At 36.0% G+C, this 17848-nt stretch overlaps 1 protein-coding gene across 3 annotated transcripts in view; it reads right to left on the bottom strand.

The window, feature by feature from the left end:
- The window catches only part of LOC106869408 (VWFA and cache domain-containing protein 1), a 51048-nt gene extending 37902 nt beyond the window's left edge, over positions 1 to 13146 (bottom strand). For 2 of the 3 annotated variants that reach the window (XM_014915132.3, XM_014915133.3), the window contains exon 1: positions 11519 to 13093. In XM_014915132.3, coding sequence (XP_014770618.2) covers positions 11519 to 12100 — 582 coding nt within the window. In that variant the 5' untranslated portion in view covers positions 12101 to 13093. Of the gene's footprint in view, positions 1 to 11518 lie in introns of all 3 variants that reach the window. The other variant, XM_014915134.3, reaches the window with a different exon arrangement.
- Between the last annotated feature and the right edge of the window lie 4702 nt (positions 13147 to 17848).

The following is a 17848-nucleotide window of genomic DNA, read 5'->3' as shown; positions in this document are numbered from 1 at the left end:
TGTTTTCCCACATTGCCACAAATCTGCTTAACAGACCATTTCTTCTTTGTCCTGTTTTTTTCTCTGCCACCACCATCACACAGACCCCTCTCACTCTCCTTTTCTCTCTCTCTCATTATTTCTTTCTCCAATGACCACTCTTTTTTTACTACCACAATTCTCTTTTTCTATCTATCTCTTCCTCTTCAAATCTGACTAATTTTCCTTTGGGTTATTTATCTCCTTAAATCTTTCAATATACTAATAATAAGGTTAGTTAAAAATCTTTCATTTGCAATATCTTTTTCAAAGATCAGTGGGGAAAAAATGAATTGATAATTGTGAAGTCCAAGTGAACTTGGATCGTAATAATAAATTTGACTACTCTCAGTATAGTCATCCATCAGTAAATATCCCATTGTTATTCTTAATATTGTTTTAAAATAGCCTCTTTTTAACATAGAGTAATGAAAGGGTTATCATCATCACCGTATCAATTATAATTTATGTGCTTCATTGAGCCACTTGACACTTTTCGCTTTCAATAACTTTTCATATCCCATCAGATAACAAAATCATTTTTCTATCTTTGCACAACTGTTAAAATAACAGCTTAGAATAGAGTTATCAAATGCATATTGTTAGAAATGTACACAAGTAAATCTAAAGATGATATGACAGTTTTAAAAATATTGACTTGTTTTTAAAGGAAAAATGAATACTATGTCAATTAAAATCACCACATTATATTACTAGTATTTATGCAATCAGCCTCTGGAAGATAATAGGCAAAGTTACCTCTGCAGGATGAACTTGGAGTGAAACAAAACTAAACCCTACAAAAATGCTATCAAAATGGGTATGATAACTGGGAGAGATAATTGTGGTTTGCAAAGACAGAAAAATGGGAAGAAGTAGTAAGGTCAGATTTCTGAATATTGGGCCTCACAGATGAGGTAACACTAGATCAATAACAATGGTGAGATGCCACACTAATGCTAGCAAAGGAAAACATGTTTCTACACTGATGATGACAATGGGTCTAGAAAGGGAATAAAAAGCCACACAACAAAGTTTTATTATTGCATTTCCCTTGATTTTTCACTTATACTACAGAATCTATCAATTAAATGTAACTCATCATTCTTGACAAAAAATTCATGCTCCTTCTATTGTCAACACAACAGCTAGAAAGATTGCTTGATAAAAAAACAAAACAAAAAGAAATAATCAACTCCACTACATCCCATTTAACTAGTTACCAGTTGCTGACATACCTATTTCATTTATTAATTAAAAACAAATCTTACCTCAGTTCCAAGAGAGTAACATGGCATTAAGATTTACTCTGAACTGAGGTAATGTAGAATAAAGCATTCTTGAAGTGGATTTAAATTCATGCTCTATTTGAAGGTAAACCACAATCTCACTCACTCATTCTTTCAGCCATCTTGCTTCTAAATATATAGTTGAGCAGTTTATAGTCCAAGTCATTTTGCATGTATGTACAAGAGAGAGAGAAAGAGAGAGAGAGAGAGAGAGAGAGAAAGAGAGAGAGAGAGAGAAAGAGAGAGAGAAAGAGAGAGAGAGAGAGAACGAGAGAGGGAAAGAGAGAGAGTATGGTAAAACTATTCCAGTGAAAAAAGTCAGTGAAATGACTGCGTTACTTCAGATGATAGACATCTGCCAACATTAGATTCTAAGAAGTCAAAACAAACAAGAGACATCAAATAATAATCCTGTTTGTTAGCGCTGAAGGGCAAAACAGGAACGGCCAACAGAAGAGCTTGTAGTAAGTGGAAAGGATATACTTAATTTTGTTTTCATTTTGTATCCTTTAAAGAAATTTTGGAATATATCCAACTGCCACATTTTAGAAAGTTTAAACTTACAATATACAAGGACGAGATGGAATACTGATTTCTAACAATGACCAATGACCAGATGTTGTGTGGAGATTATGGCCAATTCTATCAAGCACAATATTCAACTGGTACTTATCAATCTCCAGGAATACAAAAACATCATCGTGGCTGAACTCAGTGTCTTGGGATGACAGACTTGATACTTCCAATCAAGTAAAGAAAAAATATCAGGAAATAGTTGATGAGGCTCTTATCAAGGGAGGGCATGTGGCCTCATTACCCATTGAAGTCAGTTGCTGCAGCTTTCCAAGCTGTTCAGCGTGCTATTTCCTACAGAAGATAGGTCTGGAACCCAGACAACTGAAGAAAGTTATCAAGGAGATAGGCACAGCAGCTGAAAGTAGCTCAAGGTGGCTATCTAAGACAGCAAGTAGAATCCTTCTGTAGTTGAAGACTAGTTCAGTCTTCACAGCCTCATTCAGGTGAAACATACAGACTAAGAGGCAAAACGCTTGTGACCTTGAGATACCTACTGATGGTACAGAAGGGTTTCCAGCATAGCAATTCAGATACTTAAGCAAGTGACACTGAATTTTTCAATATACAAGTAACTTATAAGCAAAAACAAGTAAAGTTATTTTTCCAAACTGTGTTTAAAATATAAGCCAGAGGAAACGAAGATACAAATTCCTTGGCAATGTTTTCAAATAAAAAAAAAAACATTCTGAAGCATTTAATTAGAATTATAAATGTTTTAAGATAATGTTTTACAATCTGTTAATGAATTTACAGAACAATCAGACACCATCCCTCCCTTGCCACATAACCCCATAAAATGTTCTTTGAATACTTTTTTCAACTGGGAAAACAGCTAAAATAAGAGAAATTAAAGGTGGGGTTTCCTACATCACTATTCCAGAAACATCTCAGACAATAAACATTAATTAGTTCCATATGTTTGTTTATACATCAAGCTGAGATTTGAATCACAAGAGGTATGCATAAAGTTTTATAGGGAAATTGTGCTTTATATTCACTTATAGTGTGCTTTTGTCTATATCCACATTATAAACTAGAAGAGAGCAACCTCAAAAAACGAGACCCTCTCCATCAAAAGTGGAGAGCCTTTTTAGTACCAGGGGTAAATTCTAAATGAGGCATCTGTACTGAGAGACATAACTGTTTATGTTCACAAGTTATATTAAATTTCTGTTTTGACCTGAAAGCTTAAACTGTTTCCTTTCATGTGGGTTTATTAGAGATATCCTTAATAGACAGTTCCAAATTTTAATGTAGGAAAGGTGTTACCTGCAGGCAAGGAGTTCCCCAGCCTGCTCAACATGGATACTCAACCTGCTAAAAAAATAGCAGCCATAGCTTCTTTGAGCTGTTTTTCTGTTCACTGCTTGTCTCTGCTAGAGCCCCCATTGGTTGAAGACTGGAAGTTGCCCATGCATGCCAGACTCCTTTCTCCACTCCAAGGGAAAGACTAACCTGCTACCAACAACACTGGTGCCAATATAGCTTAGCACCAATATTCTTGCAAATGTTGCTGTCAGAAAACCAAGAGCTAGAACAGATACTGCAAGATACCTCAGGCATTGCTCTGTTAATTGTGCCAATCTAATCTACCTCCCTGGACAGCCTTCTTTCAGTTTCCATCAATCAAATCTATTCATAAAGATTTGGTTGGCCCAGGGCTATAATAAAAAACATTTGCCCAAGGTGCCAAGCAGTAGAACTGTACCCAGAACTATGTGATTGGAAGCAAACTTATCACACAACCACACACATTAGGTTACTTGTTTACAAAATTTCATTTCAGTTTCCAGATTTGAAAGCTAGTCTAAATCTGAGAACTGAAACAAGTAACTTAAAAAATAGAATATGGCACACTACTCACTGAAGTATTGAGTACTTTTATCTGTAAGTCTTGTTCAAATGAAATATGCAAAATCAATAAAGAGGATATATGCTAGTGAAATGCTGCTTGCCTTCAGTCCTTATTTTTATAACTCACCCTTTATCTTGCCATATGCCCAGTAATATCAGATAGCTGTGGCTACAGTGCTATCTGAAAAACAACTTGCACACTATTTCACAAACAGTAAACAGAAAAGTTAGTTTCCTGTTATGATCCGAGATTATATTAACTGTGTGAACTTAATATTTATGATGAATTTACCATCTTTGCTGGGTGTGAGGTGTTCACCTAGCACAGCCTGAATAGTCACCTCCACAATACTGACATTCAAAGATAGCAGAGAAAGCCAACTTTAAGAAACAACTTCTTAACTTAGATTTTGCTTGATTTAACCAATAACTAACTAGCTTATAGGGTAGGATTTAATGAGAATATACATATACACACACACACAAACATACACACATATATAGACACACACAGACACACATACATATACACACACACCATCATTGTTTAACGTCTGCCTTCCATGCCTGTTTTGGCAGGGCTTCTATAGCTGGATACCCTTCCTAACACCAATCACTTTACAGTGTGGACTAGATGCTTTTTAAGTGGCACCAGCACTGGCAGGGTCACCAAGTTCCTTGCAAGACAAAGATCCTTTGAGAAGTGAGGGGGCACTAGGGGACAGGATCTCTTTTAGATGATGAAAGGTTATAGTGAGACAGAAACAGGCGTAAAGGAGATACATGGTTACCCAACCTGAGGAAAGAGTAAGAGGAGAGAGAGTGGGGAAACAGCAGGAGTACAAGAGAGTAGGAGAGAGATGGTGGGGATAGTGATCAGACTATAAATGGGATGGTCAAGTAAGAGAGATAGATGGTGGCAGGTGCTAGGGTATACCCTTGAGGTATGAGGGTCATAATATAAGTGGCAGGGCATTGCCCAAAAAGCGTGAGTGGGGGAAGGGAATATAGTGAGTGGTGAAAAACTGGGTGTATAGAGTGGAGGGGGGGGCACTGGATAGCAATGCATATACATACACATGTATAACATACATACATTACAGTATCAGCAGTGCAACTCAATTACATTTTAAAGTTATCTACAGATTTTCTTTTAACCATCCATTAACCATTCACGAACACATTGCTTAAATATTATATTTAAATGATGATGGTGTTATATTTGCTGTTGATGACTTTTTTTTTTGACCAACAGGATGGAAGCTTCTTCAAGAATGGGATTCAAGCACTGCAACACCGATGTAAGTGTGTGGACCGTAAAGTTGACTGTTGAAAAATAAACTTCATTTGGTCACATTCCATGAGAGTATCTTGGTCACCCTACAAACTTTTCAGCCGATCCTGGGCAGAGTTGAGAAAGGAGTTTCTCCAGCAGTAGTAACATGTACTTTGGCAAATGAATGAACAATGCATCAATCCAGACATGGCTGATAGCTTAAGAAGTACACTTTCTAACTGCATGGATTCCATCCAAATAAATGGTATAGTGGACATATGACTTACACTATAGCCTTGGATTGACCAACATTTTGTGAAGACAAAACTATTCAGAACCCTGCCGTATAGACATGTATTGTGTCTGTGTTCATATTTGTGTTTACGTTTACTGTCTAAAAACCAGTGTATTTTATGTTGTCTATTTATATTCTGTAATTTAATGGTTCAACAAATAGATAGCAATAAAATAATCGTTAAATAAAACTATTGATAAAATACCACACCATAATAAGTACCGAGTTCAGCATGATCATGTAAACCCTTGTAGGCATTGCCTAAGAACAAACGCTGTCCAATTTCATAGAAATCAATAAAAGATAAAAAGTGTATGTGAACACACAAACATACAAATCTTTTATTCTATATTAATATATAAATTGCAGTCTTTCAAATTACAAAGGAAAAATGTATTTGCCAAGTCCAGGCTTGCTCACAGCATCTCAACACCAAAAGTCATTTTTCTCAGATGATGATGATGATGAGAAAGAAAAGGATAAACTACAAGCTCAAACAACAGGATTGTTAGTAAACTGTTATAGACTGATGAATATTTCATACAAGAGCGATAATTTTCAAAGGAAATAACATATAATATGGCTTTCAGAAGATTTCAAAGAAAAGGAAATGAGCGGATAGATCAAAGAGTATTCACCATTTATCCAGTAGTTTCAGAATATGAAAACTGGTCACAGATTGTTAAGAACAAAATTCTTTGATGTGAACAACCTACTTCTCATGCATTTAGCTTTTATATCCAAATAACTAGTTTGCTTGAGGTTTGTTTTACTACTCCTACTCCTACCACCATTACTACTGCTGCTGTTTTATACTGATAGTATTAAAATATAATATACAAATATAAGTAGGATGTTAAGAAATAGAGGAGTTTTTATCAAGGGTTAAAGAGAGATTACAAAGTGAAAGAAATTTTATTCCCAATAAAAATTTGAGAAAAAAAATGCAAATAAGGAGGAAAGAAAGGAAGGTTTCAAAACACCAAAAGATAAAGAAAAAAAAATCTAGTTTTGGATAAATTCTGTTAGTAAGGGATAATAAATGTAATGTAAACACTAGTGACTAATTGTAGATGATGAGAGGTATATGTACTTCTGTCAGTCTCTTTCAAAAAATATTCCCAAACTATCAAGTAAATAGACTGAGGCTGTATAGAATAAAGTGCTCTTACACACATCAAAATATATGCCTGCAGCTGATATGAACTCCTGATCTTAACCACCCCTTTATTTCACATGTTTAATCAAATGAGTTTATATACTCCAATGAAACATATATATAATGCAAATACATATACCCCTCCCACTACTTGTTACATCCTTTCCTCCATTTACCACTCTCCTTTCACAATTTCGTTAGCCACCCCCACCCCACCCGTCACATCTTTACCCTCTTCGAACTCTATTCCCATGTTAGGTAGCCATGTTTCCCCTCTAATGCAGGGCTTTTTTTCTGTCCCTCAATACCATTCACCCCAACAATTGAGGTCATCTCTTGCAAGTTACTTGGTGATCTCACTATTGCTGGTGCTACATAAAAAGCATCCAGTAAGATCTTTAAAGTAATTGGTATTAGGAAGGGCAGCCAGCCATAGGAACCATGCCAAAGTAGACAGCAGGGATTAGAATAGTCTTCTGACTTGCCAGTTCCTGTCAAACCATTCAAACTATGCCAGCATGGAAAACAGATGTTAAATAATGATAATGATGAAATATATATTAAAGACTCCCTATGGTCACAAATGACCATGGGATTGCACCTAGGAAGGTCCCTTCAGAGGCACAAATTTCAGGATACCATTCTCCCTCCCTCCAACAAGTCTCAGAGGCCCTGTAACAAGTCACAGACACTGCTTTTCCTCCTCACTAAAAGTTTAAAATGCACAAAGGACTTTTTCTGATGTTCTAGAGATTTTGACAATCCATTGTTCTTTTAATATGGACTACTTCAAACCCCAAAAAAGAAAACCAAAAGAAAAAGCAACATAAATGACAGAATTAGTGCCTGGTGAGTCAGTGAAAATAAGAAAAAGAAAGGTAAGCAAAGCTTAAGAGAGATACAGCAGCTAAAATATTCCCCCAAAACAAATATCTGCAATGTTTGATACTTGAAAAATGTATTACCTGCAGCATTTGAAGCTTTGAACATATGTTAATAGCAGCATTTTCTGTTCAGAACACATGTTAGTAGCTCTAATCCCTAAGACAACATGCCAAATACAAATAAACCCCATCATAGTTGGAGAGTAAACAATAGTATGGTCCAACTAAATACCCTCTGAGAAGCTAAATTTCAAAGATGGCACATTACTCTTATGAGAAATACAAACAGATTTATGTGAGGTTGTGGCATTCAGCCCTTTTTCTAAGGGATTTAGGAACATAACTGAAGCAAAATAGCTGCAACAAATCAGATTACAGAAATGGCTCCTTAGTCTAGTCAGGGCTCTTGACATTCACATAGTCCACTGAAATAGACAATGCTGTAGAACTGAGCCACTGAGCTGATAGTACTTGCATCTACAGCCAAACTCCACAGGATAATGTGAACCTAGTACTGTGAGCTAATGAAGTACTCATTAATTTTGCAGTGCTGTCCCTGCTTACTGTCATTCCATAATTTAGTGCCCTGTTGCATCTAAGAATTCCAGAAGTGTACTTTGTCAAGTCCAAACTATGGTAACTATGCCAACTACAGTACCATCCTATTGTTAGATGAGTGTCTTCATCAAGAATACAATATAGATGGACTAAAATATATATATATATATATATATGTATATAAAGTAGGCTGCATGGTAAGAAATTTGCTTCAGTCTCATTGCATGGTACTTTAGGCCAGTGTCTTTGACTATAGCTCCAGGCTGATCACAACCTTGAGAATGGATTTGGTGGATAGAAACTGAAGAAAAGACTGTCTACATGTGTACATTGGTGGTGGTGGTGGTGGGGTGTTAGTGTGTCCTTGCCAAATCAACATGTGTTTGTTGTGAGTGTTACCATCATGCAAGTGGTGTCCATTTCCAATGTTCCATGAAAACATATATGGTCATGGAGAAATATTACATTACTTGGAAAAAGGTCAGACTTGGTGACAGTCTGACAGGAGCTGGCCAGCTGAAGAGGTGCCGAAGTTCCATGCTTGCTTTTGACATGGTTTCTAACACAAACCACTACACGGAGTGTATCGGGTGCTTCTACATAGCACCAGCACAAGTGCTTTTACTTGGCACCAGTATGGGTGCTTTTTACATGGCACTCTGAATTCATATTTATTTATAAGCCATGCTGTAGTGATACTGTGGTAACAGAGGTGAAATTGTTCACCACTGTAAAACCCATTAGTGTTTATTTAGTTTACAAGTTAAAACTATGATAGAAGTGTGAACAACACCAGCTTAACTTTCAATTCTCTGATCACCACAACCACCACTTCTCTGACAAATTAAACCATGAAACATCAAGACAAGTTAATTTATCAGTTGAAACTGAAATCTAGCTGGTCATGCTATATTTACAAGTTGGTTTCTTACTAAATACTCTAAGGCAATTTGGTTGACTCTTTGTATATTTGCATATATACATTACAACCCCCACCCACTATATATATATATATATATATATATATATATATATATATATATATATACATAAGTATTTGTCATTTACACCTAGATTGGGCTGATTGAGCAAACTTATGATCAACTGTATTCCATGACCATCTAGCTTTTTCCTTTCCCCCACCCCAAATATAGTGTACTCACACTGCATTATTTAATGTGCTCTATTTTTCAACTCCCAGGATAGTTTGGTTGCTATTTCTAGCAGGTCAAGCAACCACAGCCAAATTTTTTTTATTAGATGGAGGATGCCATGACCTTTTTATATGCTAATATACTACTCATGGTCCTTTATCATTTGACACAAACACCAACAGGAAAAATCAACCATTTCTATGGTGGTGTAGGTTATATTTTGGTATATACTGGTGAATGCCCTCCCTATCATCAACCACTTTACAACATAGACTGTACATATTTTATCATGCTACTGGTACCAGAGAGATTGTCAGCAGCAGAATAGCACAGTCCTCTTTGATGTGTTACTATATCAATAAACACGGACGTGTTTGCACTCATAAATATTCAGTCTGCATGTACATATATAACGTGTATGTATATACGTGCTTACAACTAAATGGATCTTCTGTTGATTTCAACTGAACTAGTTACTCAATGAATTATTTGTGGCTGAGTATTCCAAAGACACGTGTAACCTAATATAATTCTCATGGTAGGATCAGCATGCAGTGCGTGAGACAAGGTTGGCATCGAGTTATGGACACCACTATCCAACAGGCTTCCTTGCAGTTTCATCAATCATTTTCACTTACACAGCTTCAATGAAGCTAACAGGCTTCCTTGCAGATTCATCAATCATTTTCACTCACACAGCCTCAATGAAGTTAAGAGACAATTGTTCTGCCAATCAGTGAGATCAAACCCAAGGATTTTTATCAACAAGAAGTAAATTTGGTAAATTTGTACCAACTCACACAAATATGAATTTAAACGTTTAAAACAAATAAATAATAATCTTTTTACACAGAAACACTGCATGTTTACTACTGGGGAAGTTATGATGTCCAAACGTTTCTCAAGAGCATTATAGAAACTTAACAAGTAGTAGTATTGGTGGTAGTAATGGTAATTGTAAATACATGCAACAGTAGTAGTGGTTCTTGTTTTTGTAATAGATCAAGAGTAGTAATAATAGTAACAATAAAAACAGTAGAAGTAGTACAATAGTAAAAACAGTAGTAGACGCAGCTACAGTAAATAGAAACATCAGTAAGTAGTATCGGTACTAGTTGTAATATTATTTGTAGTAGTACCACCATTAACAATATTAACAATAGCTGTAGTAACAGTAGTAGTAGTAATAGTAGCAACAGCAGCGAGTAACGTTTTACCCCTATTGTAAGTTAGCTCAAATCTATTAACCTACTTTAGGGGTCGTCTTTGACCTAATAAAACTATTTTACACATACAGGCATGCTAGCACAGATTTTATTAAGGAGTTGTGATTGGTATAAGGCTACACATTCTAGAGGAAAAGCATCGTCGATTTAATCGACCCCAGCGTATGACTGGGATTTTTTTTTATAAAGCATCAGAAATTTGAAAGACTAAGTCAATTTCGACAATAATTTGTTTCTTTATAATATGCATTTTTAATTTTTGGAGTGGGATAGGCAACACAAATACTAAACATTTAAGACGACGACGAAGACAAAATACAGATATCTACATAAATTGTAATATGCAAAAGACAATACAGAATTCATATAAATCATCCATTCACACACGCACATTGCAATAAAATTTTCTATGTAATTAACAAACACAATATATGAGGGTTTATACATTATATGGCATTATACATATATTAGGTAGGCAGGCATGAAGACAAATAGATTGATTCGTGGATATAAGATAGATAGCTTGATACGTGAATGGATGGATGGATGGACAGACAGACAGACAAACAGAAAGATTCATTACATGGTACTAGATAAATAGTAAATACCAAGATTATAAAATATACAGACGTATTATTTGATAAACAGATATAGGATGATTGTCATATAAAAGACATAGATTATGAGCAAGTCAAGAAGATAGCTGGGAAGATATTTACACTGCAAGGTGATAGACTAGCCATTACAAGAATGCACAAATGAAACGGCAAAATAGACAGATATAAATATAGACTCTCAAGTTTTATTTCTCTGATAATACCCGCAAACCATGTAAACGAGAAAGCCTCCAGGTCGTCACTCGACACGCTTGAAGTAATACCCTTTCAAATAAGAGGATAGTAAAGTTCTAGATATCCCTCAAAAATTGGGACGGTCATTACTGAAATGTTTTTAATCACAAGCGTATTCGATTAATGTTGATTTGGGACTAAACAACAGCAAGGATTTTATCAAGGGAATCCTTAAATAGTCTTCGTTTGACATGTGGCCGCTTTTTAAAGCCTCTTGTAACCCCATAACAGCATACATAAAGAACTCCAACAAGCAATTAACTGTAAGAATTCATGTCATACACAAATGATAGGATATTTAATATATATTGTCATAGGTTGAATTATACGCATACCCACATAGAAGTAATGATTCCCCAACATCTAAGTTGTATTTACCTGCATAGTAGTAACTCCAATTTCTTCGTTGGTCAGCCTCCTTAGGTGTGCAGACAAACGTTGAGCTTCATGTTCTATAATAATTCCTCCAAAGTCTTTAGGATTAATTGGTTCTTGAACGGTAAGGCTATTGTCCCGGTAGAAACGGTCATCATAAATACCCTTCATTCTCGATTTCTTGTACTGAGATTTGCCATGTTTCGCTTTCCGAGAATTCCCCTCGTGCTTCCCGTCCTTCGGATCTTTAGGAATATCGATCTCACTGTGCGTAGTAGTGAACGTTTCCTTTTTTGAAGTGATCGGTTTTGATAAAGGTCCCGTCTGGGAAAGGAACGTGTTATCACCACTATTACCAACCGGGGACGTTGGTAAACCAGGTGATGATGATGGCCGTAGTAAAGGAGATGCACTGGAAATTAAAGATGGTTCACTTGGCAAAGAAGTTGGTAAAAAGTCCTCTTTCTTCTTTTTCAGTAAATCAATGCCATTCGACGAAGACGAGCTGTTAGCTAAAGCACATATAAATAATGTGGTGCAAAGAAACACCAGTCGGACTATACTGAAATAAAGTTTAACCGCCATCTTGCTGCTACAACAACCGAACAGGCTTCAAGAAGCATTTGGTCAAATGGGACAAAATTGTATGGCTAGATATATATATGTATATATACATATATATATATGTGTATGTGGTCCGCGTGCAAGAGTGTATTTGCGCGCGCGCGAGTGTGTAAATGGTCCGCTTAAACAATTACTTGTTAATTGTTTACTCTAGTAAAACATTTCTTCCGTACAGCGATTCATTAGGCACCAAGAGTGTGTATGTATGTATACGCGTGTGCGCTATATATATATGTGTGTGTATACAATAATATATATATATATATATATATATATATATATATATATATATATAATCAATAAAAAGCAGTAGGTTTATATTAATTGAAGATGAGACATAAACGAACTCTTGCCGAATGTTTATCTTAACATGCGTTTCACAGAAAATGCTTCATTCATCAAAAATACCTTTTTAGCCAAAATAATATTATACATACAATACATTACGTGAGAGTGTGTTTATATATGTATTACATCTAATTATTGCTAATATCGAGAAAGATGTTGAAGCGAACATAGATGATGCTATGCTTAAGTGACACGGTTAAATGAACACTTGCCAAATGTTTAATCTCAACTCAACGTGTAAATTATTAATTAAAACATTAAAAACACAATTTTCTTCTGAATAAGTATTCCATTTAAGAAAGCATTATTGTAGGAAGAATAAAATCAGAGTTTAAAAGGAGAAAAATATATTTTGCAAACCGACACTAAAAATATAAATGGAGAAGAATCAGAGTGTAAATACAATATTCCGTTTTGTAGAAATAGTTGGTAAAGTTATAAATCCTTAATGTAGATCTGAATGTTAACAGATCATAATGTACATGGTCGGAATAATTATAAATAATAGGAAATTAAAATATCACTGGATAATTAATTGTGTGAGGTAGAAATCTTATATAGCAGCAATCCAGTTGAAGTGTCTCATCGCTATCTCTCAAGTCCATTAAGACTGTCCACTGACTGCTCGAGGAACTTAATAAACCAAGTTAGCCACTGCCGAGATTACCTCCCCTTAGTTGCTCCAGTTTCATTACTCTTTCCTCTAGATGGCACTGTTACTTGCAATACTATTGCTTATTTCCCGTTGTAATAATGATGAGTTTGATTCATGGCAAATTGTGTCTGCGAGCCTGTTTCAATTCTTTCTTGTTGTAACCGATAAAAGTCATTAAAGTAACACTTAGGCGTGGGATATGTGCTTCGAAACAAAATTCGTTATAGCATATAGTTAAAGATAAACTGAGAATGAGTTGTTCCTGATTACGGGAACTTTTACGATTCACGTCAAGTTAAGAAATGCTTCCAATTTATTAAAGTGGAGTAGCCACAATTTAATAGCTGTTAATTAGTACTTTGGTCTTAGAAACTGTTAAGACATAATAGGAATTACCAAGTAGAGAGGGTTATGGATAGCAACCGAGACTTCATCAATTCATACGGTGTCCAGTTAGCTTTCAAATAATGGTGAGTTCTACATGAGCTATGTAACTGACATCATAAAGTCATTACCTCTATGATATAGCAACCATACAGAAGTAACAATTCTCACATTTTACGTCTGTATTCCGTGTCCGCATGAGTTAGACGAATATATTATCGACTCATTGATTAGTTGCCTTTCCAATCACTAACCGTTTATTTTCGCGTCAGAATACTCATTCTACACGTCCTCAAAAGTAAAAGCCTCACAGGTGATTTTTTGATGAGGGAAATGATAACAATGTCACTGCTTGTAGCTTAGAGACTTTTGGAGAAGCCACTCATTTCTTCAACCAGTGTTAAAAGAAGTAGGTTCCTGTAAAGCTTTGCTATAAGTAGCAGATAGCCTTAAGGGATTAACTATACGGTGACTGAAATGTACCAGGAGAATGAAGTGAGCTTATTTGTATGCAACTCTCCCCCACCGAAAAAAAAAAAAAAAATCTTGCCTAACCAAATAATGAAAATACCTCCAGAGTACTTCACTAAAGAAGATATTAAGTAATTTGTGTAGTAACTAGACACATTGGAACCTCACAAGGAACATTTTAATTCATCATATTACATTTATTCACTGTATATTCCACAACTAATTAGAAATTAGCGCCAGAACCAAAGTCTTTGTGAAATACATAAATGGAAAGAGTGACTATGAATATACCTAAATAAAGAAAATATGTGTATTGTTACCTTATGGTAAACATTTCTTAGACATGTAGATGTTTTTGCCACCACTGGCTTATTCAGCTGGGAATCAAATCAGGCCAGACTGCATTCATACTTCCTTTCAACTCAGCAATGAATACAAATGCTACATACAATATTAATAAGGAACTTTGATGGCAGAAGTTTCGGGAAAATGCAAAATAATTGTTTGGAATGTACAATGTCTTACAAAGCAGCATTATTTCCTGCCATCTCAAAATCAGGTGTAATTGTTAGTATGATCATCATAAATTATACCCACAAACATACAAACACATGCACTCATACAAATGCATTTACACACACACAACACCACAAACAGTGTTGTATTTATATTCTCAGTCAACATTAATTATTGTAGTTCTGAAATTACAAATTGTTGTAGAATAAAAAAAATATATCCCTTCCTTGAAAAACAGGTAAAGGTTGGTGATTGGAAGAGCATCTGGCAGAAAAATACTACCTCAAATAAGTATCTGTCCAACCTATATTGGCATAGAAAAAAATGGGAGTAAAACGAATGAATGAATAAAAAATATATAAAAATGTATAAGTGTGTGTGTGTATGCATGTGCATGTGCATATACGTAACCCTTCTCACCCAAGGGTTCTTTTCTTTGTCTTGCAAATTGCTTGGCAACCTGACAAGTGCCAGTGCCGTGAAAAAAAGCATCCAGTACACCCTGTAGAGTGGTTGACATGAGAAAAGGCATCCAGTCATTGAAATGATGCCAAAACAGACACTGGAGTTTGATGCAGTTCTTCAGCTCACTGGAAACTGTCAAACAATCCAGGAGTGTAGTGGGTGCTTTTTATGTGCCATCAGCATGGGTGACAGTTATAAAACACTGGCATTGGCCACAACTATGATCTCAGTTGACTTGACAGGTCTTCTCAAGTATGGCATATATGTGTGTGTGTATATATATATATAAGTACATATATGTGTGTGCATATCTATGCAACTAATTATAAATTAAAATTTCTATAACAGTTTCACAAATATATCCATATACATACGAAGGATTCTCAGTGGATATGAAGTAGACTTAGAAATGGTTGATAAGTGACTGACCTATCATGCGATATCAGCAAGATATGATCTGTCGCTCAGTAGAATTCTTCTGGTTTATCAGGAGAAATTTCTTCCTATGACATTGTAGTAACGCCGTGCGCATGCGTAGTCTCACGCATGCGTGGAATTAAACAACCAAGCGTTCCCGCTCCATTCATTCTCTTTCTCAGTCGGCCGGCCATGAGCATGGACATGTCAAGCAGTGTCTCCAACATTCCAACTCTGGAGACAGTCTCTTTCTTGCTGGCCAGCAATAGAGCATGGACGTGTTTAGCTGTCACTCTCTATCTTTCGGACTTACACTCGACAGCTCGCTTACATCTACATAACAACGTCCCAACAACTATGCTCACACACACAGAAGCTGTAACAACAAGAGCTAAAGATGTATATATTTACCACCTGAATAAATGTTGTTTAGGTTGATAGTCCGGAGTTCAGCGTTCCGTTATATTCATAATTTTATATAGGAAAGTCAGGTATACATCTAATGATGTATAACCAACTTTCCTATGACATCAAGTGCATCTTTCTGTGATAGCAAATGAAGTTCTAATCTTATAATGATTGCTTTTTAGCACGGCATCATCCTTGAGCAAGAAAATTTATGACCACTAGATTTTTAGTCATGACCATCCTATATTTTTAAGGGGGAGGTATAACTAGGAGTGCATTATCTATTGTGCATTCTTCTCTTTTTATTTTAGATGGTTGAGCGAGTGTTAGTTGCTATTTCCTGTTTTACCTTAGTTGGCATGACTTCTGTTTTGTGTTTATTTTCACTAATTCCTATATACGTACTAATGGAATTATCATGCCCTCTTATTGTACATTTGGTGCATATGTTTCAATTATAATTTACTTGTGTATTGTTAAGAATGGTTTTATATTACATTTTTGTTGTTTAGCCCTAAGTGAATTTATGATAATAGGCACAGTGTAACTAAAGCTATGTTATTCCGTATCTCCATTCTTTTTTTCAAACAATGATATATGGTTTGCAGGAGATTGTGGAAAGCTATTTCTATCAAGTCACCTAATACTGTCTTTATCCTTCATTGACCAAATCCATGTGAATAATTTGCATCCTGCAACATGGACGATGCATGTTCGTTTTAAAGTTTCTAACGATTGCAGTCCAAGGGAAATAACTCAAATTTTTAGTAGTTGAATGCTTCTCGTGATCGGTTACGTACCTTGGAAATACTCTCGCGTTTAAACTTTCATTAAATAATTTGCATTATAAAAGGTAAAAACGCAAAATACAAGAAACTGGTGTAGGTGTGTGGCAACATCATTGGTAAACCTCACGGTAGAATGAAGACTGGAAGCGACGAGAGATGACGTCAAGTCAGCAAGTGAAAAGAAAAGTTTTCCCCAGCGTTTGGTTTTTCTTGGGGACGCGAGTAGTAACAGACGCCAGTCGTGAAGATACATCTCTTACACTAGTTTTCTTCTGTTTCTTGGCTCCGGTGAGGCGTCTCGGAACATTCAGGATGTGAATGTTCCGAGGCCTCTCGACGTTCGCGAGCGCGCGTTTTTTCTTCATATTCGTTCGCAGCAAGTTGTAAAACACCTATTAGAATTTTTTTTTTCTTTTTCCCACCGAGTCAAACGCTTTAGTTTGACCGAAAACCCTTGCGGTCAGTTAATTTGTAAAGAATGAGAAGAAATATCTGGGCCTTAAATGGGACAGGTTATCACAGCCTCATTTCCGACACCCTCTGCCTCGCATTGGCCAGGATGAAATCCAGAAGACTCCCGCTCAGAATCAATGAACTCGAAGCCTTCAACGCGGAACGACTGGGCATCATTCCCAAGTTAAGATTCCATAAGTCCTCTTGCTCTTTTACACCCCTAAAACGTCAGGCAGAGGCCGGTTGCTCATGCAGGGAGTACAATGAATGTCCTGTGAGAAGCTAATCCGATTCGAAGGTGTTGTATATGATGTGGCTGTGGTGGTATCTAATCCTAACAACCAGAATGATATACTGACCTGACCGATCTAAGGGCGATAACCCGTTCGTTCAAAGCTTAAGCAATATATTTTTTTAGAAAATTACTATTTTTAAATCTCACAACGAGAGATATTCAGCAATAGTACTTTGGAGTAAAGATTGTTTGCCAACATAACATGGCAGTCGTGGTTTAGGACGAATGTTGTTGTAATTTAGCCCCAGGAGACATCGTCTCCAGTTGGCTATACGACACGATCTGTGTCCCTATAATTTAAAACAATATATGTTTCAAGCTGAGTGGGGGTGCTAGATTCCCTTGTTCAAAAATATAAGAACACAGATCGTGTCATATAGACAGCTGGAGACGATGTCTCCTGGGGCTAAATTACAGCAACATTCGTCCTAAACCAGGACTGCGATGTGACATTTCAGATTTTACAAGACTTCAATATTTTACAATTTCATAAACAATAACTCTACATC

This window comes from Octopus bimaculoides, chromosome 10 (genome assembly GCF_046866305.1).
Source record: "Octopus bimaculoides isolate indiv1 chromosome 10, ASM4686630v1, whole genome shotgun sequence".
Lineage (NCBI taxonomy): Eukaryota > Metazoa > Mollusca > Cephalopoda > Octopoda > Octopodidae > Octopus > Octopus bimaculoides.
The sequence above is the reverse complement of the archived record's forward strand: the minus strand, read 5'-3'. Positions and strand labels throughout refer to the sequence as shown.